The sequence below is a fragment of the Artibeus jamaicensis genome, unplaced genomic scaffold, assembly GCF_021234435.1.
Source record: "Artibeus jamaicensis isolate MK-2021 breed Jamaican fruit bat unplaced genomic scaffold, CSHL_Jam_final contig_452, whole genome shotgun sequence".
NCBI classification, from domain to species: domain Eukaryota; kingdom Metazoa; phylum Chordata; class Mammalia; order Chiroptera; family Phyllostomidae; genus Artibeus; species Artibeus jamaicensis.
Genome location: NW_026521837.1, coordinates 16,341,550 through 16,365,295, shown reverse-complemented (window position 1 = coordinate 16,365,295; position 23,746 = coordinate 16,341,550). Strand labels below are relative to the sequence as shown.

Here is a 23,746-nt window from a genome sequence, read left to right as displayed (position 1 = left end):
TAAAAGATTATCAAAAGGTCTGCTGCATAATTAATTAGGATTATTATGTAAGGACTTATCTACAATGGCAGTTATCACAAAAACTATGCGTGAACTTTTTTTGTTTTGCTCATCAGTTTTTGTTAGTGTTTGTGTATTTAATGTGTGGCTGAAGACAACTCTTCTTCTTCCAGAAGAAGAACGTTTTGGCCCAGAGATGCCAAAACGTTGAACACCCTGTCCTATTTCTTACATAGGGCAATTTAATCACCTGTTCAATCCCTGCTAATGCAGACCCACTACACTATGTCCAGAAGACCCCATCTTAACCAAGCACGGCCATTGTTCTAGTTGTGTACTGCTGAATAACAATCAACCTCAAATTTGTGGCTTAGAAGCTATAAAAATTGTGTGTTTAGCTCATGAATCTGTGATTTGGACAGGGCTGAGCATGGAAGGTTTGGTTCTGCTTCACACATGAGCTTTACCAGGGACTGAAGAAATCTATTTCCAAGAAAGCTCTCTCGCATGACTGGAGGGCCAATGATAGCTGTCAGCTGGGCCAGCTAGCTACTGGGACCTGAGTTCTTCTTAGCTGGGCCTCTCTGTGAGCTGCTTGGGCTTCCTCAAAACATAGTGGGTGGGTTCTAACAGTAAGTATATCTCAAGAGACAGGAAGGAGATACTGTCAGTTTCTTAAGACCTAGTTGAGAAAGTGACATAACATCGCTTTTACCATACTCCATTTGACTAATAATCAGAGAACCCAGATTCAGTGGGCAGGAATACAGATCCCATCTCTCAATGGGAAAAGTATCAAATAATTTGGGAACATGATTTAAAACCATCACCTTCATTGAGGGGTGTTTTAAAGCAGTTACTTTTTTTAAAAAGGTATTGTAAATTTGATTCTTAGACTACTGTAGGCTTGGTCAAAGATTCTAGAAGAAATCTAGAATTAGAGTAGTATATGTAAGGTTTGGTAGGCATGTTTTTTTGTGTGTGTGTTGGGCATACATTGGAGTCTCACAAGCTAAAAATCACTGTTGTATTTTCAGTGTGGAGTATATCAATGTTCTTTAGGGATGAAAAAGCCTACTATATGCCAGGTGCTCTAATTCATGAGGAGGTTAGTATTTCAGGAAGCCTTTAAATATGGTGAGAATGCCTGGCATGCTGACGAAGCTAGCTAGTGTAAGCCTTGTCAAAGGCATGGGGATTGAAGAGGAAACTGGCTAATGGCCACAAAAAAGATATCCATGCCAGTGACCCAGCATGGGGCTGGCAGGGAGCAAAGAGAACTAAACATGAAAAGAACACAGAAAGTCAGAGAAAAAGAAAGAGACTGAAAGTGAAGAAGCTGTTTAGTGGTGCCAGGGGCAGGGGAGCTACGAAAGGGTGATGAGGGAAAAGTGTAGACCTAGACAGAGGAATATGGCCAAAGCCCTTTGATAAGAAGTTTATCCAATAGAAATGTTGCTAAAAGGCAGTCATCAAAGACATAGCAAAAAGTGACATTTCTTTCTGCCCCTTGAAGTTACAACCTAATCAACAGATTGTCTCTTGAGTGTTCTCTGAAAGCTTACACCTTCAGTACTACTGGATAGCATAGGGACAGATTTTATTATATACATACACATACAAACACACATTAGATATAGTATTGCAGAATAACATTATGTTATATAGTTTATCAAAATGTGAGAATCATGAGATAATATAGTAGTTAAGAAACATTAACTACTATAATATACCTCTCCATTATAGTATTTCTGCTTGTGAAAAATTCAAATTCACTGCTACACAGGTTGCTTACAGATAATTCAAATTTATTGGTATGTTCTTTGAAGGAAACTTAGAAAATGTTAAAATGTTCTAAAAAACTAAAAAGCGGGGCAAGTTCTTCATTACTCAGAGGGACTCACTACACAACTTACCTCTAAAAATAAGTACTTGTAAGTGTATTTTGTATACTACTTATTTAATTCATAAAATTATAAACCTTATCTTCTAATATTTTAAAGGAATGATTTTAATAGTTGTATCTTATTTCCTCATATTGCTGTATCATACTATGCTTAATCCATCTTATATTTTTAAATATTCACATTTTATAACTTTGGGCTATGAAAATAATACTGCAATAAATACCTTTAAACACAACATCTTTCCAGGCATGTCTGAGTATTTCCTTGATATAAAGGCCTCTAAGTAGAATTACTGAATAAAACATATAAACATTCTTAAAACTTTTGACATATCTGCCACCCATAAACATGCAAACACACTATTTAGCCACTTCATATTTTAGCACTTCACTTGTTTAAAATTATCCTTAAGATGGATGACTGAGTGAAATAGTCCAGGTGCTGAAAGACAAATACCATATGATCTCACCTTTAACAGGAAGCTAAACAACAAAACAAACAAGCAAGCAGAAAAAAAAACAAAAAACAAAGACACTGAAATAGAGAACAAGGGGATAGTGACCAGAGGGGAGAAGGAAGGGAAGTTAAGGGGAAAAAGGGGGAGGGATTTGGACGAACAAATAGGAAGGACACAGGGATGAGAACTAAGGGGGGTGGAAATGGGAGGGAGGTGGGGAGCAAGGGGCGGGGGAGGCTGGGATGGGAAAAATAGACATAAAACTGTACTTGAAAAATGACTAAATAAAATTTAAAAAAAAGATGGATGACTGAGAGGCTGCTAGTGATTTGCTGAAATACACATTTTATTGAAGAAACTACAAACCCTTCATGTACACACACACACAGAGTTCACAAACATCAGGAGAGACCAATGTCCTTCTCACGATTTAAGTTGCAATCCTGGCACATCGGGAGGATGCTGTGACCCAATGGGCTGCTCTGCCAGAGCAACTTCCTCTGTTTTCAATGTGAATCCTGAGCCCACCTCAGGATTCAACCTCAGGGGCTAGTTGAATCCCAAATAGAGCGGGGATGCACCCGTTTGTTTTTATAGACATTTCAGGTGATTCTTACAGACACAGTGTTGAGAACCACTGCTCTGGACCAGAGGGCAGCCACAAGGTGGCCATTTTCCCGGAGGAAAACAAGCTGGCTGATGCTCCTGAGTAGACAACTCTGCTCTTGACTTATCATGTTAGTGTACAAGTTCCCAGTGAGATATTCCCTTTCCAATCCTCATTTCCTCAATGATTTTTTATAATGGACACAACAAACCTTGTTTCAGGGTTTTTTGTGAACATTTTAAATGATAGTGCTTAAGAAATATTGCTTTCCTTCTTGTTTAGGCAAAGCCAATCTAGCCTTTATTTTTTTCATTTGAGGGGAGTGTAAGAGCACTGGGCCATGAAGGGAAAGTAAGCTGCTCTGCTTTGGAGGCTCTGACAGAGGTCTGTTTGCTTCAAAAACTCCTTGGCCATCCTGAAAGCCATGAGTATCCTGCAGGTGAGATATGCACCGACATCCACAGGGAATAGCTCTGTAGTTACTGAACACCAGCTACGCACTGCGTGGGGGCTGCTAAGAACTACATACATGGTCCTGAGCTTGAGACACTCATACTTTATTTGGGAAGTTGAGGTAGTTATATAATATAAGTAATTTTTAATGAAAAAAGATAATCGATATAATAGGGCAGTCATCCAAGTTGGTATGGTTAATTCCCAAATGGATGGTACATGTAATAAGCATATCTGGGAATCATGTACACTTAGTGGCTGGCAGCTTTTATGTGCAGGAAATGTAATGGGAGCTGGGCTTGGTAAGACCCATTTGGGCAGATGGGCTGGGGGAAGGATGAGAGCAGAGAAACTGAAACAGCCAAATGTTGGTATGTTTGGAGAGACCATGTTGCAGGACCAGGGGGATGTTGTTCAAGAAGAGTAGTGCCGTTGAGGCTGGGAAGAAATGTTGGGCCTGAGCATGGAAAGGGCATTAACCTCCGAATTTAGGAGCTCAGACTATATCCTAGATAGGTAGCAGAATACATCAGGCCCTTGAATAACATCCTTTCTCTCAATGTTGATTTGTTATAATGTTGAAAAATTGATTTTCAGCTGGGGCCACTGTCTAGAGTTTGCACATTCTTTGTATATTTGTATGGGTTTTTTTCTGGGGACTCTCGTTTCATCCCACACCCGGAAGATAAATTGGCATGTGTAGATGGTCTCAGTGTGAGTGCAGGGTGTGGATGCCCTGTGATGAAAAGGCATCCTGTCCAGGATGGGTTCCACCTTGTGCCCTGAGCTGCCTGCAGAAGCTCCTGCCACTCACCCCGCTGAACTGGAATAAGCTGGTTGGAAAAGAATGATCTTATTTGTGTTTATTAATCTTTCTTAAATGGGTGTATGGATCACATTTATTTCAATATTTCATGGTAGAAGTGTTTTGGGTTCTTATTTAGAATTTTGGTGATTTTTTTTGTCACCAGAAATATATCTTATGAACTTAACTCTTGTTTATATCAAGTAACCTGTGGCAACGTTTGTTTTCTTGTATGTTTTTTCACTGAAATTCATAGTTTCCAAGAACCTATCACCTGAACTTCAATAAAGACTTACTGTACTTTGAACTCTGGAAGGAGATTCCTGGGATAAATCCTGAATCTCTCTGTGCTTCAGTTCTCCATACACAAAAGAGGAATATATACAAACGGATTTCTTCAATTTCCCCCTCCAAACCCCTCATTACCCTTGCCACCTCTGTAGATAATCTGAATCAGTAGGCACTGTTGCACTCTGGCTTCTGATTGTTTTCAGTCAGTGAGTAAGTACCACAGGCAGGAGACAGAGGCAGAAAAGAAAGTGAGGTCAGGATGTTTGTTCCCCGGCTCCCTCGGGGGGAGTTGGTAAGTGCTGCTTTGTCCCTTGATCCAAGGCCACAGCTCCACCCAGCTTATGCTTTCTGGTATCTAATGGTCACTCTCTCCCTTGACCTTTCAGCCTCCCTGGTGCAAGGAGTCCAGGGTGCTGCACATCCCTGTTTCCCTCTGGCCTGCCCTTGCCTTTGTAAAGTTTGTCGAGCTCCTCTCAGACTACCCAGTTCAAATGTGCTCATGGTTTCATGCAGAGACCCTGTCCCTGCAGGAACCCGGACTAAGGAAAGGAACCTGACAGTGAGGAAGGTGGTGACTAAGAAATAGAAGTTTAGACACAGACATGACATTCTGCTCAAGTCCTGAGGGAGGATAATGGCTGAGTTGAGATGCAGTCTTCTGGTATTTTTCCCCTCTCAAAATGCTATCCATTTTGCTTATAATGTGGAAACCTTTATTTTTTCCAAGAAATTTCTACTGGAACTTGCTTATTTTGTGGTTAAATTTTAAATTCATTCCATGCTTCCTTATGAAAATACTTATTCTTTCCTCTTGCTAATTATCACATTCATAGAGATCAAGTGCAAAGGAATTAGAGAAGAAAGGATTGGTAAAATGTGAAGTCAACCTGTGAGTGTAGAGAAATAGATGAAAATCATGTTTTTACAAAATATGAAAGTAATTTTTATAATATGAAAGCCTATTTTTATGATAAACAAATAAACAATGGGTAATCTTCCTAAAACTGATGGTTCTCATGGGTAAAAGTTCAGAAAATAGATCCACTCCGTGAAGCCAGAACATAAAATGTGGATTTACTCTGTAGTTCTAGGGGACCACACATAGAAAGTCAGTGCTAGTGAATGCTTATTGTTTGCTACGTGTCAGACATTAGACCATTACCTATTTCCATCCACATAACAACCTGTGAGGCCTGCTCATTTTACACTGTGGAAACCGAGAGGCCTGGAGGTTTATATGGCAGGAGTATGTGGAAAAGATGAGATTTCAGATGTGCAGGAGTATGTTACTCCAAATAGCCCTCACTGCCATTGTGCTGTCCCCTGTCCCGCCTGGCTGGATGCTGCATGTGAGAGGTTGAGATCGGGAGGTTGGGAGTAACAGCTAAGGGCATGGTTTAATCTTTGCAGTGGTGAAAATATTTCCCCCAAATTGAGGTGATACTTGTACAATTTTTGAGTGTGCTATCTTTATATGTAATATAAAATTAGATTCTATGCTATAAATGGGTGAATTGTACGATCTGTGAATATTTCAATGAAACTGCTGCCCAAAAATGCATTTATTTTTGCACATTCAGACCTTCCTTCAGGAATAAAGCGCCCTTCATGGAGGAAGGAACACTTGGCAAAGAAAAGAAATAGAAGTGCACACTGCCAGGGACTTCTCAGACGACCAGAGAATCACACAGAAAGGCAATGGCTCTTAGAAATTTGTAATGTAGCTTAAAGCTTTAAAGCTGCTTTCCCATATTTGTCATTTTCATAGCTACTATCCATAATTTTTTAGCAGCAAGACTTCAAAACCAAAATAATATAGGAAATACAGATAGTAGACTCAGAACATGGTTTCTGGGGTTGTTAGAGTAGGTATTGTTCTGCCCAACGAAGAAAAAGATCCTGCCTAGTCAGCAAAGCGGGAAAGAGAGCACCACAGCTACCCTGAGGGGGGAGCTGACATCATTCGTTCTACCAAGTTGACTAGGTGTGCCTGTGGCGGAGACAGCGAGGACGGGATTCTTTTATTGGGTGCATGCGTGGTAGAAGCCAAGATGGTGCATGGGGATTCCTTTTGCTAAGCACTTGTGTAGTACAAGCCGAATGACAAGCAGCACTATGAGTTATGCACAGGAGAAAAAGTAGTGACCATAAGAGGGAGGAAAGATTGGACAGAGGAAGGGCACAGGCCTGAAAAAATCCAGGGAAGGTTGGTTGGGGGAGGGCAGAATCACAAGCCCAAGAAAAGCCAAGAAAGAGAGTAGAGAGTGGAAAAGAAAGCCTGCTCTTTCCCAAACCCAAGGAAAAACACTTGGAAGCTCAGCAAAGACCTCCAGCAGCTGCTGCCCTCAAGCCTGCCCACTCTCTGCCTCTCCTGGAGTCTACTGTCACTTTTTGCTCTAATAAATCTTGACACCATTGCTTAGAATCCTCCTATGAGAGTGTCCCTGAAATTCTTTTCCCTTGACACCACTGAAGAAACTGGTTCCTTCAATAACAGGGTAAATTCTAGTTTGACCACTTTCTAGTTGAGAAAATGTCTTCTGTGGGATGAGTTAACTGTCTTCTGTTCCCCAGTTTCTCTGTAATTGTACTGTCCCATTTGCTCACCACTAGCCACATAGGACTATTGAGCAGTTGAAATGTGGCAAATTCAAACTGGTGTGTATTGCATACACTAAATGTATATCCCATTTAAAGACCTGATGTTCTCCTACCAACATAAAATATTTCATTAATAAATTTATATTAATTACATGTTGATAGACTATTTTAGGTAACTGGTAAAAATATATTGTTAAAGTTCATTTTACTTGTTTCTGTTTTTATTTTTTTAATGCAGCTACTAGAAATTTAAAATTATATGGCTCACATTATATTTCTATTGGACTGTGCTGATCTATAACACAAAAATGATAATGCTATCTGTTAAATATCATTGTTGTGAGAACTAAATGACTTAATATGTATAAAATCCTTTAAAATACCTGGCCCATAATAAACACTAAATAAGTGTAGTTTTAAAAATAGTGTTAAAGGTGGTCAGGTTGAGAAAGCAGGAAACAACTGGCCATGGGCAGTACCCACTGAGAGAGAGAGAAAGAGAGAAAGACAGAGGTAGTAGCACTTCAGAGAAGAAAAGCAGCCAGGCTACAAACTTAAGGTCTGCAGAAGCTTAGTGGGCAGAGGACTCATGTCAGAGGGCTGAACCATTTCCAAGCAGTAACTGTGCAGATGACACAGCCATGTGGCCACTGCTGTTTGAAACAATGAAGTGGTCAGAACTAGAGGACTGCAAGTGAGGCTCACAGCTATGCTTCTGGCTCCAATATGTCATTTCAAAATGTGGACTATCCCTCTATGCATTATGCAAATGAGTGGTGATACTCCACTCAGCCAGGAAGAAAAGCAGTTGGGAAGTAGTATAACACTAATGTCCGGGGCACCACAGTCATTGCTCTTAAGTGAATTATTATTTCACATTTCACAGAAGCAGCTGTGTCTTGTTAAAAATCATGTTGTTGAGATTGCTTAGCCCATGACATCTTCGGCTAGTGCCCTAGATCAATTTGCTTTGGCTGCAGCATAAGTATCTTTACAGATGTTTCCTCCAAGGTCAAGGCCACCACCAAGAACACAACACCCCTCCTTCAGTTTTTTAAGATTTTATTTATTTTTAGAGAGGGAAAGGGAAGGAGAAAGAGAGAGAAACATCAGTGTGCAGTTGCCCCTGGCACACTCCTTACTGGGGACACGGCCCACAACCCAGGCATGTGACCTGACTGGCAATCAAACCAGCAACCCTTTAGTTTACAGGGCTGAGCTCACTCCACTGAGCTACACCAACCAGGGCCCCCTTTGGGTTTTGATTCCTTTCTTTCCTCTCGGTAACATACCAGTAATGGTGCCAGTCCAGAGGTTTATGAAAACTGGGCTTAGAGCTTGTTTTCAACTTTTCAGGTCCTTAAGAGGTTCTGACTGCTATTATTTTCAGTGGCTCATATTCCCAAGGACTCTAACTTCCTACTGGAGTCTTTGGCCTGTTCTATAGGACTGCAAAGGCTACTTGTGTATGTGTCTGGGCTCAGAAATTGTCAAGAACAGAGAAATACGATGTTTGAAGTAACAGAAGACAAAAGGAATCAATAGAATTTCCACATATTTATTTCATCGCACATCATTTTAAATTCACAGCCAATGACAGGCCAGATAAACTCCTGTGCATGTGTGTTTAATGGACAAATGAATGTTTGTTATCTGTGTTGGGTTTATTGCTAGAAACAAATGTTTCATTAATATATATTTCATTAATAAATATCTTAGAATACTTAACATGCCTCTTTACATTTGTGCAGGTACAAATCATTTCTTGATTCCATATTTTAGAAGTCCAAATCCACCAGTTTCTCAAAGCAGTATTAAACTCTCTCTGCCAAAAGTCTGACTTTCGTATAGACTGTAGTCAAACAGACTGGAAATGTCACCACATAAACAACTGAATGGAAGATAAAATGATGAATATATGAAGATGTCCCTTATAAAGGACAGTGTACCACATTACAGTCTCAAAGAGACACAGCACAAAAAATCAAATGGAGTTTCTGAAGTTAATATTTCTAATTCTTAGGCACTAAGTCTAATGTTTTTGTGGGGTGGAAGGCAGAGGACTGATTACGTGGCCAGCAGAAAGACGAGAAGATGTTTTAGCGCTGCATGTCTTCTACCTCAATGCTTATGAAACAACAGAATGGGTAAACATTTAATTCATAAAGCTGGCCGAAAAAGTATTTAAAAAGGCTTGTCCCTTACCTGCTTCCTCCCGACACCCCCCAAAAGTCTGTTTTTTCCTGAGTGGGAACATGTTTGGTAGAAACAGTTCACATTTAAGGTTCTAACAAGTGCTACATACACACTGAAAGTTATTGAAACAAAATTGGGTTCTTCTAAGTGTGTGTGGTTTTTTAAAAAAATAAACAATAATTTCTTTTTAGGGAAAGATTATTCTCACTATGTCAACTTGGATTTGCTAAAAGTATCATATGTTTTGGCTCAGAACTGACACTGTGGTTAGTATACTGAATAGGCCCACATTTGATCACTTGAAAATTTTTATAGCTCTTTACAAAACCTTAAATACAGGTAAATATGTAAACACTGTGCTCTCAGAGAGCAAGTACTCAGGAATGTCACATGGAATCCCTCCTGGGGAAGTGAATTCATGTGAAACATCACCAATCAGTTTTAAAACCAACCGCTGGAAGTACTCTCAGGTTGAGGGGGAAACACCACCTTGCACATCTCAGAGTTCTCTTGGTGGAGAGGGAATTCGGATCCTGCCATGAGCCTTTCTTTCCTTTTCCTCAAGACGTATCCTCTGCCTGTGGACAGCCTTTCATACTTTGTCTCAAATTGCCTGCATAACAACAACAAAATTACACACATATTACAGTCACTTCACGCCTGTCAGAGCCAAGCTATTAGCGTACACTTGCAGCTTCTGTTTCAAAGCAATTTGAGAAAGGCTCTGACTGCCAAAGGCCATCTACCAGCTTCCATTCCCATGAATGGGGTGATATTTTCCTTCCCCATTCTTTATTATACAAACAGATACACTTCCAATGCTTGGACTATAGGGGTCTGCCATACATTTTTCTGGAGTGAAGGACTAAATCCCTGTCAGCTTGCTTGAGATGCTGTTAAGCGTTGCAAGCCTTTGCTATGTCTCTCATCCCTAATTCCAGGAACCCCACCTTTGGCTCACTCCCTGTTTGAGTACATAGCAAGCTGAACTGGTTATAGGATGAATATGCTGACAGGGAAACTTTCCCGAAGCTGTGGCCAAGTGAAATGTGCCTGGATTGGTGGTTGCTGCATTTTGACCATTGGAAGGTTGATTTTTAAAAATGCATTAAAGGAGATTTATTCTACACATAAGTTATATAAATTAGCAACAGTTTAATATTCTGATTATAATCTACTATGTTTTATTCTGTAAAGTATAACCAACTCATATTTATACTTATATTACTTATGTATTTCATAGGGATCCTGAAATGTCAGTAATATAAGGAAGGTGCTCAAGTCTAGCCTACTCATCAAAGAAGATGATGTAAAATATGGCTTGCTGCTTTAAGCATATAAATTGCTTTTATGGTTAATAGTGTGTGTCAAAGAAACCTCTACAACTCACAGTGTTACCTTGACCAAAAAGCATTCTAATTCCACATGAGAAAGTACTGCTATAATATGGTTACAAGATTCAAAAGACACAGTGTAAATGAGAAGCTCTAGAGAGGAAGAGGTGTTGGAAAGCTAATGGACAATCTTATATGTGGTTTTTGAGACACTAAGGAGTCTGCTGAAAACATTTTTAAAAATTCAAAATCCCAGACTCTCGAGTTTTAGCCAAAACTTAAAGTCGTGAAACTGTTGTATGGGTTACCTAAAAACTGTTAGTCATGGTAAGTGACTAGATGTTTTGCTTTGAACCTTCTGTCCAGCAGACAGCTGTGAAGGTAGCTGGTAGTAAATATGCACCCAAAGTTTTTGGTAAAACTACATGGCAACACTAGTGGTAAATCAGATCCCTTTGTTTCCCTGATAAATTATGTCTGGATAGAATATGATATCTACTGAATGAAGTGAACTAGTTATTACAGTTTCTTGATATCCTAGGAAGTGAGTTAATCTTCAGTGTTATCAACAATTCTGTTATTAATTTAAGGATAATTCAGTTCACTGGATTTCTACCATTTTCTTTTAATTTCTGAAACTGAATGCTCAAAACTGGGTGCAAGCTCCTGGTGACCGGGGGACGGCCCTGGCACACGGCACGAGTGCTGCTTCTTACCGGAATGGAGCTGCAGCCTTGTCCATCTGCAGGCAAACTAAGAAAGGGTACTGAGAAAACTGCACTGTGGAGATGAACTCCAGGCCGGCTTCCGTTTCTGCACTGATTTCCAGGCCAGCTTTCACAAAAGAGGAATCCACAGTGATGTCACCGGATAGCACCGCAGCCAACCTAAAGATTTGGTGGGGGGAGGCGGGTGGAGTGTGGAAGAAATCCTATTAATATCACATTTACCAGAGGTGGACTAACCAGATCTTGTACTTCACAAGATCTGAACTCATGATGCAATGACTGTGAAGAACCATTTAAAGGACTAATATGTGACCAAAATGTGCTTAGAATTCAGTTGTTAACCAGGGCCTGGCTAATCCCAGAGATTGGGTAGTGAAGGTTGCCCTTCCCCTGAAGCATCCCCCAGCTTTCAATTCTAGATGTGGGAATGAAATGTGTATCAGGTTCCATTGTTTGGTATGGGCATACCAAGGACCAAAATGAAAATGTGTTTGGAACCTGGTCTTCTCAGAAAGTTGGATGTACCTGAGTTACCTTAAAAGGAAGCTTAAACTCAGCAATAAGGCTGCTGATATTTATAACAATTCTCTTGCTTTCTTGGTTTCTCTGTTGGCCTCTATGTGGCTATTTCAATTTATTTTATTACTTTCTTCAAAGGGTTTCTAGAGCTATATGTCTATTTGGAAAAGTACTGTGTCACAAAGAACCATTCCCATAGTGGGGCATGCCCAGTGAGTGCCCCAGGAATGGCAGGTGTGCTAGATTCTGCAAAAATCTCTCAGAGGACTAGGTGAACAGATTGGATTGTGTAGGGAGATTGGCTTGAATGAAAGTGAAGAGGACAAACAACCCCAGTAGAATGCTTACCTCTAGGAACACTGTAATTTAATCATAGACTTTCAATGATACTGTGGGAAGTTACTCCCAAAATTAAATCAGAGTGGTATGCCCATGCTTTTGTGATAGAGGAACTCATTTTGGGTGTGCACCTTAAAGCACAATGACTGCCACTGTTGTAGTGGAAAGGCACGTCAGAGGTGCATCACTTAAATCCCCGAGTACCTCGCTGTACCTTCTAATATCTTACACTCTACAAAGGCTTAAGAGGTATTTTTTAATGAGCAAATGAAAAATTGAAGATAGATTGGCTACAATGTGGATTCTGATAGATTCTTAGGGATACAATATCCTTTCTAAAGATCCAGATAGTTTGTTGTTGAGGTCATTAATTTCTTTTGGCAAAAAATTCAGTTCAGTGTAATTTGGGGAATCTTCTACCTAGAAAATACTTCATAAAGAGGAAACAGATGACTGATTCAATAGCAAGTGCTAAATTAGACTGCAGGTCCCTCTGATAGTCTACTTCATTTCTCATTGTTTGGTTCATTTTAGTAACACCACAGGCCACGAATGTGCCCCTTTTCATTGTCCTCAATTCCTTCACCCACAGTACAAAATAAACTTAAAGAAATTAATTTTATCACTCCTATTTCATTTATGCATCACCATATTTCAAATACCCAAAAATGTAAAACTCTTTGCATTTCAATTTCCTTTTCTTCAATGTTATAACAAACAAAAGAATAATTCTTTTGGTTATTACACCGGTTCAGAGACATTATGTTACGTTCAAAATAAAACATTTTCATTTGTTCTGACAGGTGGATTAGAAAAACTAAAAGAGCTGAGAACATTTGTTTAGAAAAATGAATGCCAACAAAAAACTTAAGGACCAAATGTTTAATACTTTGATTCTGCATAAAAGTGACCATTTAAAAATTTTTATTCACTGAAGTCAGCAAAAAGATTTCCTGAAGACAAGAAAGATTTTAAATAGCAAATAGAGGGGTAGGCTAAAAGTTCGCTTCAGATTAAAGTTTTTTAAGAACATTGTCAGTTATTAAAGTGGAATGCCAAGAGGGGATGAACTTGACATCCACTGGATGTACTGCCTACAGACATCGTTAAAAAAGAAGATGGTTCTCGGCTGTTGTATTAGCTACTGATCTGTTCATAAGATGCTATGGAAAACATGACTTCCCATGGTTATTTCTTACTGTATAACTTAATGATTATATTTAATGATTTAACGATTATTTACCTTTACTCTATGATTTAATAGTTACAATTAGAAAGTGTAGATTTTGATGGATGAATGGCACTACACCAAACTAAAAAGTTTTTTCATAGAAATTAAAACCATCAACAAAATGAAAAAAACAACCCACTGAATAAGAAAACATATTCACCAATGATAAATTTTTAAAGAACCTATACAAGTCAAAATGTATAAAGAACTATACAATTCAACACCAAGAAAAAACAAAATTAAAAAAATGGGCAAAGGACCTGAATAGACAGTTTTTCAAAGAGGACATACAGATGGCCAATAGACATATGAAAAGTGCTCGACATCACTAATCATCAGAGAAATACAAATTAAAACTGTAATAAGATATCACCTCACACCTGTCAGAATGGTTATCATCAATACATTAACAAACAATAAGTGCTGGTGAGGATGTGGAGAAAAGGGAACCCTAGTGCACTGTTGCTGGGAATGCAGACTGATGCAGCCACTGTGGAAAGCGCTATGGAGTTACCTCAAAAAAATTAAAAATGGAACTGCCTTATGACTCAGTGATTTCACTTCTTGGATTTTATCTGAAGAAACCCAAAACACTAATTCAAAAGAATATACACACTCCTATGTTCAGTGCAGTGTTATTTACCATAGCCAACATTTAGAAGCAGCCCAAGTGCCCATCAGTAAATAAATGGATCTAAAAGCTGTGGTACATTTACACAATGGGATATTACTTGTCCATAAACTAGAAGGAAATCTTACCCTTTGTGACAGCATGGATGGACCTGGAGAACATTATGCTAAGTGAAATGAACCAGTCAGAGAAAGACAAATGCCATTTCATTTCACTTGTATGCAGAATCTAATGAACAAAGTAAGCTCACAAACAAAATAGAAAAAGACTCATAGATACAAAGAACAGACTGGCAACTGTCAGAGGGAGGGTGGAGGACTGGGTGAAGTCCAAAAAGATGGAGGGATTAAGCAAAGAAAAAAATCCACTCATAGACACAGGCAATAGCATGGTAATCACCAGAGGGAAAAAGGGTCTGAGGAGGTAAAAGAGGGGATACAGGGGATAAATGGTGATGGAAGGAGACTTGCTTGACTTGGGGTGGTGAACACACAATGCAATATATAGATGATGTATTATAGAATTGTACACCTGAAACCTATATCATTTTATTAACCAATATCGCCCCAATAAATTCAATAAAATAAAAATAAAAATAAGAAAATGCAAAGTAAAGATTTTGTACAGCCAGAAGGTTAAACAATTCTAAAAAAACTAATTTCTGCAGTTCTTTGCATAAAGCATTAGACGCATGCTTACCGATTATTCACTCGTGTTTTTGACTCACGATACCACAGACTAAACTCCATTGCACCCGAAACATCAATGGCTAGAGCACCCTGGACTTCTATATTGGCCTTCAGTCCAGATTGCAATTGAAGTTCCTAGAGCAAAATATATAATGATAACAAAATTACAATTCAGCCAACCCCTTTCCAAAGGCACATTCAATCTCCTGCTGTAGATAACACCACCTGAGTTATGTTAGTATTGGGGATTTTCTCTAAGTTTGGAAACACATCCTAATTTTGATCACCAGAAGTGGATTGTTACTTTGCTAAATTATGTATTCAATTAAATACTGGTACTAGAAAAGTAAAGTGACAATTAAGAAGAGTTTTTCTTTCAATCTCTGTCTCACTTTGGGAGGAGAAATGGTTTTCAAAGGGTGGTCCCTGACAAGTAAGAGCAGCATCCAGGAAACTTGTGAGAAGTGCCACACCTACTAAAACTAGAAACTCTGAGGGTGGGGACCAGCAATTTGTGCTGTAATAAGTTCTCATATGATTCTGATGCACCCAAATTTGAGAACCACCATGTTAGGGAAAATGAAGGCATCTCCATCAGGAATCCAGCAGTGGCTTTGAGTTAGGGGTGAGGGGTTGGGCTAGATGACCTGTTAAAGTTCATTAGCACTCTTCTAATTAGTTATATGCTATGTCAAATATGGATAATGGCATCCTGCTAGCAAATGCAAAGCATGATAAAACTTCCAGTACAATATAAAAGTTACGGGAATTTGCCTAGGCCAAGCCAATTAAACTAAACCCCCATTGTTTGACATTTGGATAGCATCAAATTAACATGTCGATTCCAACATGAACTCAACAGCATATTCCAGAGGGACAGCACTCATTTGCAAACATAGTTTCTCCCAAGCAGTGTTGTAATTGTCTGAAATTCATTTTTTTGTTTCCCTTTACCAGCATTTTGCCCTTAGTCTTGCAGTTCCTATGTATCTCTGGTGATATTGGTTGAAACTTCTTCAGCTGGGTTAGAATCAGATTGCCTGGGAACAGTGTTGGTAACAATAATGGTTTAGGGGAAAAGCCTCAATATCCTTAGTTTTGATACTGCTTCAAAGATCTTAGGTTCATGACAACTGACAGCATGACCAGCCTTATGTAACTGTCCTACTCAGATCAAACAAGCTGTGCTCTCACCAACTATAAACGACAGTTTTTGCTTGCTAAAAAAGATTCTATTGATCTTTTTGAATTATCTTGACTTTCCAAGAACTGTGGCAGGAAATTTCAGTGAATGGACTTAGTTTACAACCAGGTGCACTAAAAATGTCTGATTATGACATGAAACTACTTCAGTCAGATAGACACTTAGATGGAAAAATGAAATTCTTAGCATGGAGCTAAAGAACTAATCTAAAGGAATACAAATTACCCTGATAAAACCTCAGTAATCATGACCAAAATTGAACCTGCACTTATAAATGACAGAACCAAAATATCAGAGTTCTGCATTAGCACTGTTATTATGATTGTTCCTAAATGAGTCCTACTATGTGCCATGACTCAGAAATATTTTGTTCTTTGTGTTTTCTTCTTTGCTCCCAATTTGAAAAGTCATGACTGTGCTCATCTACCCCAGCCAGCAGAGGTCTGTGATGTGGGCTTTGGCTTTCCTACTGACCATACATTAGTGGATGTCAAAACACACCAAGTGCCATGGAAAAGAATATTTCATAGTGATTAGACAATGTGCCTTTCGTGGGGAGAGAGCATTTCCTTGCAATGCTGGCTTTCAGGTATGCCTTGGCTTTTAGAGATTCCATTTCCCTCATTTAAAGAGATCATGTGTAGTGACAGAGGAATTTTTTTGGACCCCCATAGAAGGACAGACCACTGAACCTGGTAGAAGGACAAACCATTCTTTACTTCTTGAAAGAGACTGAACCACATAATGCAGTTGTTCTAACTTTTGAGGGGTATAAAATAAGTGGAATTAACAGTTTTTAAGCACCAACTGTGTCCTAAAAGCTCTACATTTGACAACTCATGTAATTCCCAAACTATTCTCCCAAGGTAGGTATTATATCTGAAAACTGAAAAGAAAAGTCAGGCTTGGAGATGACATGTGGAGCCAGAATGAGCACCCAGACTGTTTCTAGTTGGGGAGACTATTCCACTTCCATCCATGGCTATCACAGAATCATGACTGTCTTTTGTCTCCTGATGTGCAAGGAAGCATGTTTCAATGAATACTGAAAAAAGTTAGAGTATAATCCTAGGTCCTTGTTTGACCCAAAGTGCATATTTATTTAAATTTTTGCCTATGAACTGGATGAATGAGATACTATAGCTCTGTGTGTGTAGCCAATGTAACCTCTTTGATCTTTTAATTTTGGTCATATAGGTGTTTCTTACAGGTCAAACAGTGATAGTTTTACAACTCATTCCACTGCTCTCATTCAGGAAAATATGTTCTTTGCAGACTAAAGAGGATCCCCCTCTTAAGCTGACTTTATCGGACATCCTTCTCTGAAGAGTAATCCAATGAGCTGAAATCAGAGTGTGTACAAAGTAATTCCATCTGCCCTGGTGGCTGTGACAGGCCACCCACTGCCAAAATTTCCTACAATGTCAGCACTTGACCTAGAGTGGTATGTGTCTCTGAAGCGGGGATGACATTACTAGGTGCCCTGAAGAGCAGGGAGCCTCACAGAGCTTATTTGTATAATTACCCCAGATATGCCAAATACTCCAATCTGAAATATGCAGATATTGGGTTATATTAATAGTGTGGGGGTGACCTTTCTTTTAGAATATGCCTTAGGTGCCCTAGCTTAATGAATAGAAAAACCTTATAAAATAATCTTGATCAGAAGTTGCAAACTATGGCCTGCAGGCAAGCCTAGCCTACTGGCTATTTTTTTTAACAAAAAACAAATTAAAAAATGAGCACTGCACACTTATTTGTTAATGTATCACTGATGGCTGTTTTCACTCTATAATGGTGGAGCAGAGTAGTTGCAACAGAAACTAGGTGTCCACAAAATCTAAAATATTTACTTTCTGCCCCTTACATAAAAAGTTTGTCAACCTTGGTCCACGTTACTACTTATGTTTGCATCAAGTTTTATACCCGGATTTAGACCATTAGGCATTGTTGATGAGTAGGTGAGCACACACAGATGGTGTCAAGCTATTATTACTCTTGTATCTTGAAATATAAACTAAATCCTCAGCACTCTTATGCCTTTTTCAGAGATTCTTTCATTAAGAATGAATCTCCCCAGAGGTAATATGGCAAAAGAAATGGACAGTAGTATAATTCTGATGTAATATGAGAATTGATTTTTTGTGAGTGGCCTTGAGGATTAAGGCATATAAGAGGTACGGCTAGTTGTTTTTTTTTTTTCATTCTTATTATCAAAACCACAGTTTTATTCAGAGTGTCTATTCAACCATGGAAAAATTATATTAACCAGCTTCTCTTGCAGCTAGAGATATCCACATAACAAACTTTTGGTCAATGAAAAAAGGGTTTCCCTTTGTACATGCTCAGCTTTTGTAGGAAGCTGATAGGGTTTCCAGGAAAGTTCCTGAAAAAGAGTCAGACTCTACTGCCTGTCACCCTTCCCTTCCTCCTTCTTGGATCAAGGTGATAGTGCTGGAAGTACAGCAGCCGTGTGATAATTATGAGGTGACAAGCATGAGCTGACAGCTACTTGTAAAGATGGCTGATCAGAGGGAAAAAGAACTTGGATCCTGATAAGATCTTAGGATTTCTGTATCAACACATTACCTACTGGATGACTACTTCCAAATATTTATTACATAATAAAAGTCAAACTATTTGGTTAAGCTACCCTAAATTGTTTGGTTTTTGCTATATACAGCTATCCTGAACTATTATGAGGAATAATAAAGATAGAAAATTAACATTTAGTTCTAACCTGTGATGTTTTAGAGGAGTTTTAGTAAAATCTGATATTTAAGGTCTCTCCCAGGTTTTAAAATCTATGATTTCCTAACCAGAACCCAACAAACCAGAATTGTCAAATTATCTGCCAAAAAACAAAGCTGGTAAAAACTTTGGATCATCTATTCCAAATGCCTTACTTCATTAGTAGGAAATCATGGTTTAAAGCTATTATTTAATTGCCCAAGAGCACATAGAAAGTAACTAGTGGGGGCAAAATTCAAACCTAGGATATTACTCATGAATTCACTAAACCACAAAAGCAAATTTCCCAAGCAAGTTCTATAGTTTATAAATTTTAATCCAATCTCCTCATTTATCTCTAAAATCATAAGTATGAATTAGAATACAAAGTGGTCACTTTAAAGATTTTCTTTAGGATCCTTATTTAACAAATATTCCATTTTTTTATATTGCTATGCTTAGTAAGGCAGGAAATACATTGACATTAAAAAATTTTAAGCATCAAACTCAAAGGTTATTCAGATTAACCCTCATCTGTTTCTCAGGAAATCCATTGAGGTAGACCACTGCCATCCACTGTATCTTGGTCACCTAAATCTTACTGTGCAGAAGACAGTATTGTCATACTGTATCATAGCAATGTAAGATTTGGGAGTGAGGAAAATTGGAAGGCAGCCTGAAGAATGCAGTTCAAATGAATGAAAGTTCCTCTATTCTCTACTAATAAATGGTGATCTTTGTAAGATTCTATGACCATGAGAGTATGGAGCAAAAAGTCTCCATGAAATGTGGTCGGTGTCAATGGTTGGTTGTGCCTCTACTGATGTGGCAGGGTCAAAATGATGCATTATATGAACTTTCATCATCCCTGTCATGATAAATGTCAACAGAAACTTATGAAGCCATGTGGTTTAGTTCCTGACTTCAGATAAATAGCTAAGCCCTCCAGGAAAGCCAAGTGAACAGATAATGCCATCTATGCTCTGTTTATCTTAGGTTATTTCCTCCATAATATTTTGTTTATGTTAGTATCAGTATTGAGATATAATTGATATTGTACTATACTCACTACATGGAACATTTTCTCTTTTGCCTCAACAGTGAGATGTATTAATTGGTTAATAAAGGCAAAAGAAAACCCGCCTTACCTATAGCAAAGAAAAAAAGGAGTAAGGGCAAAATACCAAGAGGCTGAATGCTTAAAACGTGGATTTCAACATGTATAAAACTTTGTCTTGTATCGTCTAAGCACAGAGCACATTTAAAATGTGCCTGGCACATTTTGGGAATTCCATACATATTTGCAGAATGAATGAATTACCTGGGAATGATCTATTAGCAGAATAAGCCCTTTCACCACACTGACAGGGTCGCTAGATGCTGACAGCATTTTGGACATCAGATCACTGTATCCGTTGAAAAAAGTGACAGGTCTGAGCTGAACATCAAAGAGAATGGCTGACAGGCCAGCATAGGAGTCAAGGTTCTCCTCCCCCTCATCAGGCGTGGCAGCAATTAAGCCTTCCAGTCCTTGGGCTTCAATGACCACCTAGGGAAAGATGGATATAACATTTGTGACATCAGCTCCCTGCCTGTTCTATAAAGGATATCCAGCTACAGCTAAAACTTTCCTGGGGGTTAATAATTCAGAAAATCTGTAGCAGCTAGGCAAAAAACAAACAAACAAACAAAAAATTTATGATGGAATATAAGGTAAGTTAGTTTTCTTCATTTAATCCACACAACTGCCCTTTGAGGTACATATGATTTTAGCCATTTTCCTTGTGAAACAAAATAAATAAAAGCTCAAATGGCTGGGGCAAGATTCAAACCCCTCTGCGTAACTACAAAGGCCATGAGATTTCCATTTTATGATGTCATCCCAGAAACTTTGGGTCTCTCCAGCATTGTCATACATAATGAATCAGCTATTGCATAGAGCCCTAAAAGGAGCTGGACAGGTGTTGGGACAGTCATCCTAAGGCTGCTTCTTTGAGAGGATGTGGAACTCTCTCAGCCACGACTCATACTTTTCAGCTTTAACGTTTCTCTCTCCTCAAACAAAACACAATGAGCACCATGAGGAAGCTCATATGCTGATCTCTGTCAGGCACGGGATCCTACATATGCCCCGTCTTCCATACCAAGCCCCTTAACTACTGGTTGTTTGTCACTTCAAAGTGCATATTTGGAAACAGATGGTCCTTCCTCAGGACAGAAGGGCATAGTATTCTGACTAGAGTCCTATCAGAGCGGTAGTAATATCATATAGATAGAAACCTGAGTTTATACAGCACTGAATCATTTTAAAGCCTACCTGAGCTTACTTAGAAGATTATGATTTTATATATATGAAAACTAAAAAGGAAACACATTTCAAAACGAAAAATCCTTTTACAGGGTGTCACCAAATTTTAGGTAAAATGAAAAGGATGGAAGAATACCAGCTGTCCAATGCCTACACTTTATTCTTTTCTCTCCCAGCAGAATCTGAAAAACATAGACTGGCCCCTTAGAGAGGCATATTCTGTTATGAAAGGTTTTATTATGGGGAATGAATCTCTTTATAGAAACACCCAAGGAAAGAAATGATATTCCAGGATTATATATCTGGGGCTCCAAGATATACATCTGTGAATAAAAATAAAATATTTTAAAAACATATGTGAAAAATGCTGGCACAATTTCAATTCTGTGACTATGTCTACCTTTAAAAAGAAAAATGGGTTTTTGGCAAGCCTAGTGAATCAAATTACTTAGATTTCAAGTTCAGATTCAAAACTCTCTGGGGGACTATAAACCATATAGCCCCTCACAGATGATGGAATCATGGCTGATATATGGCAGGAACCACTGTTAACTTATGCATTCCATAGTGTTACCAACAGTATAAAACCTTATTTTATCTCTGACTAATTTTTATATACTTTATTCAGCAAAATTAATGGAAAATGAGTTACCTGACTGCCATGAAGCTGAGCCTTCCCAGTGTACTGAACAATATTCAGGTTACTTCTCCTCAGAATGCCAGAACCAGAGTAAAGAATGTCAAGACTGTAAGTAGATGCTGAATGTGGGCTACCTAATGGCAAAAAAAAAAGATAGAAAAAACACCCTGTAATTTAATAACAGCTCCAGTAATACCAAGCTGAGGAGGGGTGTGGAGGGAGAACCCTCTTTTGAGTTACGTACGTTCTATGTAGCCAGTGTAGGCAGAGGAGGATCCACTCTTGGAGAAATGGTCATAATTATGAGCAACCATCTCCTTCAGAACTCGACGGACCATTTTGCTGCAACACATAAAAGGAAAAGGCTTTCCCCATTGTAATGGCTATTTCCAAGTTGGATTTGGGAAAAAAACCCATATCCTCGGTGGAAAAAACAGGGGGGGGCAAATGTTTCTCCTGCTGCTCCAAGTCCAGGAAGGTGCCAGCTAGAGTGCCAGCACCAGGCATGAGGCTTCCCCTTCATTCCTCAGCAGGGCAAGGACGCCCAGCTGTGAGAAGGCTGAGGCGGCCGGTGTGCACCCCTCAGGAGTGGAAGGCACATCTTCTTCCAATCATCTTGGTTCCATCATTGGAAAGTATACACTGTTGGAACCAAGTTCTTACTTTTAAAGAAAGCTGTACCCAATTGAAGAGGTTGCCAATATTTCCTTAAATATTTTCCCGTGCCCTTTAATGTTATCACTGGCTAATTATATATAATAGCAAATTTCCAGAAATTTATTCTATGTTTATTCAGTTTTAAACTTAAAACACTCTCAGTTATATCCAAATATAAACCATTGTCTCCCCTATAGTAAGTCTTGAACCTTACTTACCCCATGCCTCTAACTTGTCTACTTATCTAATTAGTACCGAGATCTTTCCATTTCTGACCTAATTCTAATTGTACCGGTAATTATAAAATTATAACAATACAGCAAAAAAAGTCACTAAAGGATATGGACCTGGATCTGAGGTAGAAAGTTATTGAGAGAAGAGAATGACTACCTCATAGTCTTTTACCCCCAATATCACTAAGTTATAAGATTTTAGCCTGGAGAAGGAAAGATGAGGAGGACCATGATAGCTTTCCTCAGAGAGTCAAGGGGCCTGCCAGTCTGTGGATAAATTATTAGGCCTGGGATAAAACCAGGACCACTAGGAAGATTTTGGTCATACAAAAAAGTCATAGCGAGTCTCTGAACAACGACACAAGTTCCCTCAGAGGAGGTGATCCTTCCTGCCACCTGCCAGGAGACTAGACCCCCACACGGGGAGATACTAAGCAAGATACCTTTCATGTTTTTGGTTCTGAGAATCTGACCTGCAGTGTTTGTGATGGCCTCTTTGCCTTTCCTAACTGCTCTCTAGCACACTGCTTCCTCTTTATCGTCCCCAAATCACTAGGTTCACAAGACAAGAACAGCGAATTCACCCAGATCTCTCCCACCAGTCACATAGAAGAAACACAGCAATGAAAGATGTCAGATCCTCGATTTGTAAAGTGTGGCTGCAGATGGGCTCTGCTTCTTTTCTCTCTCATTCATGCTCTTTCTTCCTTATCTGTCCCGATCTTTTCTCTCTTCTGTTCACTCCCTGTTTCTTTTCCCTATATTCTTCTCATTCCTTGTTTTTCTTTCCTTCAATCTTTGACTGACTTTTTTTCTATTTCTCTTCATTTTCTTCCCTTTCCATGTATGTTTTCCTTTCTAACTGGTAATGCTCAAATTTGATCTTTTACGTGTTCTGCATGTAACTCAGGGAAATGGAAATTCCTTTTCTGGCCCTCTGTTTCAGGGAGGAAACACAGAGAGTCTGGGGGGAGCCACTTTGAAGAGGGACATCAGCAAATTCAGAAGAGACTTGGGAACCAGGAGGAAGACAGCCCGATAAGAGTGACTGAGAGCAGTGAGGTCTGCCATTCTTCACAACCCAGAGTTGTCCTGAAATGGGGGCCATGCCTAAGGTTTTAAATTTAAACTGGTAAATTCTTTTGATCTGTGTTATAAATCTTCAAACATTTCTAACATTTGGAAA

At 38.9% G+C, this 23,746-nt stretch overlaps 1 protein-coding gene across 1 annotated transcript in view; it reads right to left on the bottom strand.

Moving 5' to 3' along the window:
* Window positions 1-8,649: 8,649 nt before the first annotated feature.
* Window positions 8,650-23,746, bottom strand: part of MTTP (microsomal triglyceride transfer protein) — a 45,465-nt gene continuing 30,368 nt past the window's right edge. Inside the window, exons 13-18 of the mRNA XM_037151923.2 lie at window positions 21,915-22,012; window positions 21,683-21,804; window positions 20,044-20,271; window positions 14,799-14,923; window positions 11,368-11,538; window positions 8,650-9,930 (exon numbers count right to left, since the gene is read on the bottom strand). Coding sequence (XP_037007818.2) covers window positions 9,759-9,930; window positions 11,368-11,538; window positions 14,799-14,923; window positions 20,044-20,271; window positions 21,683-21,804; window positions 21,915-22,012 — 916 coding nt within the window. The 3' untranslated portion in view covers window positions 8,650-9,758. The remainder of the gene's footprint in view (window positions 9,931-11,367; window positions 11,539-14,798; window positions 14,924-20,043; window positions 20,272-21,682; window positions 21,805-21,914; window positions 22,013-23,746) is intronic.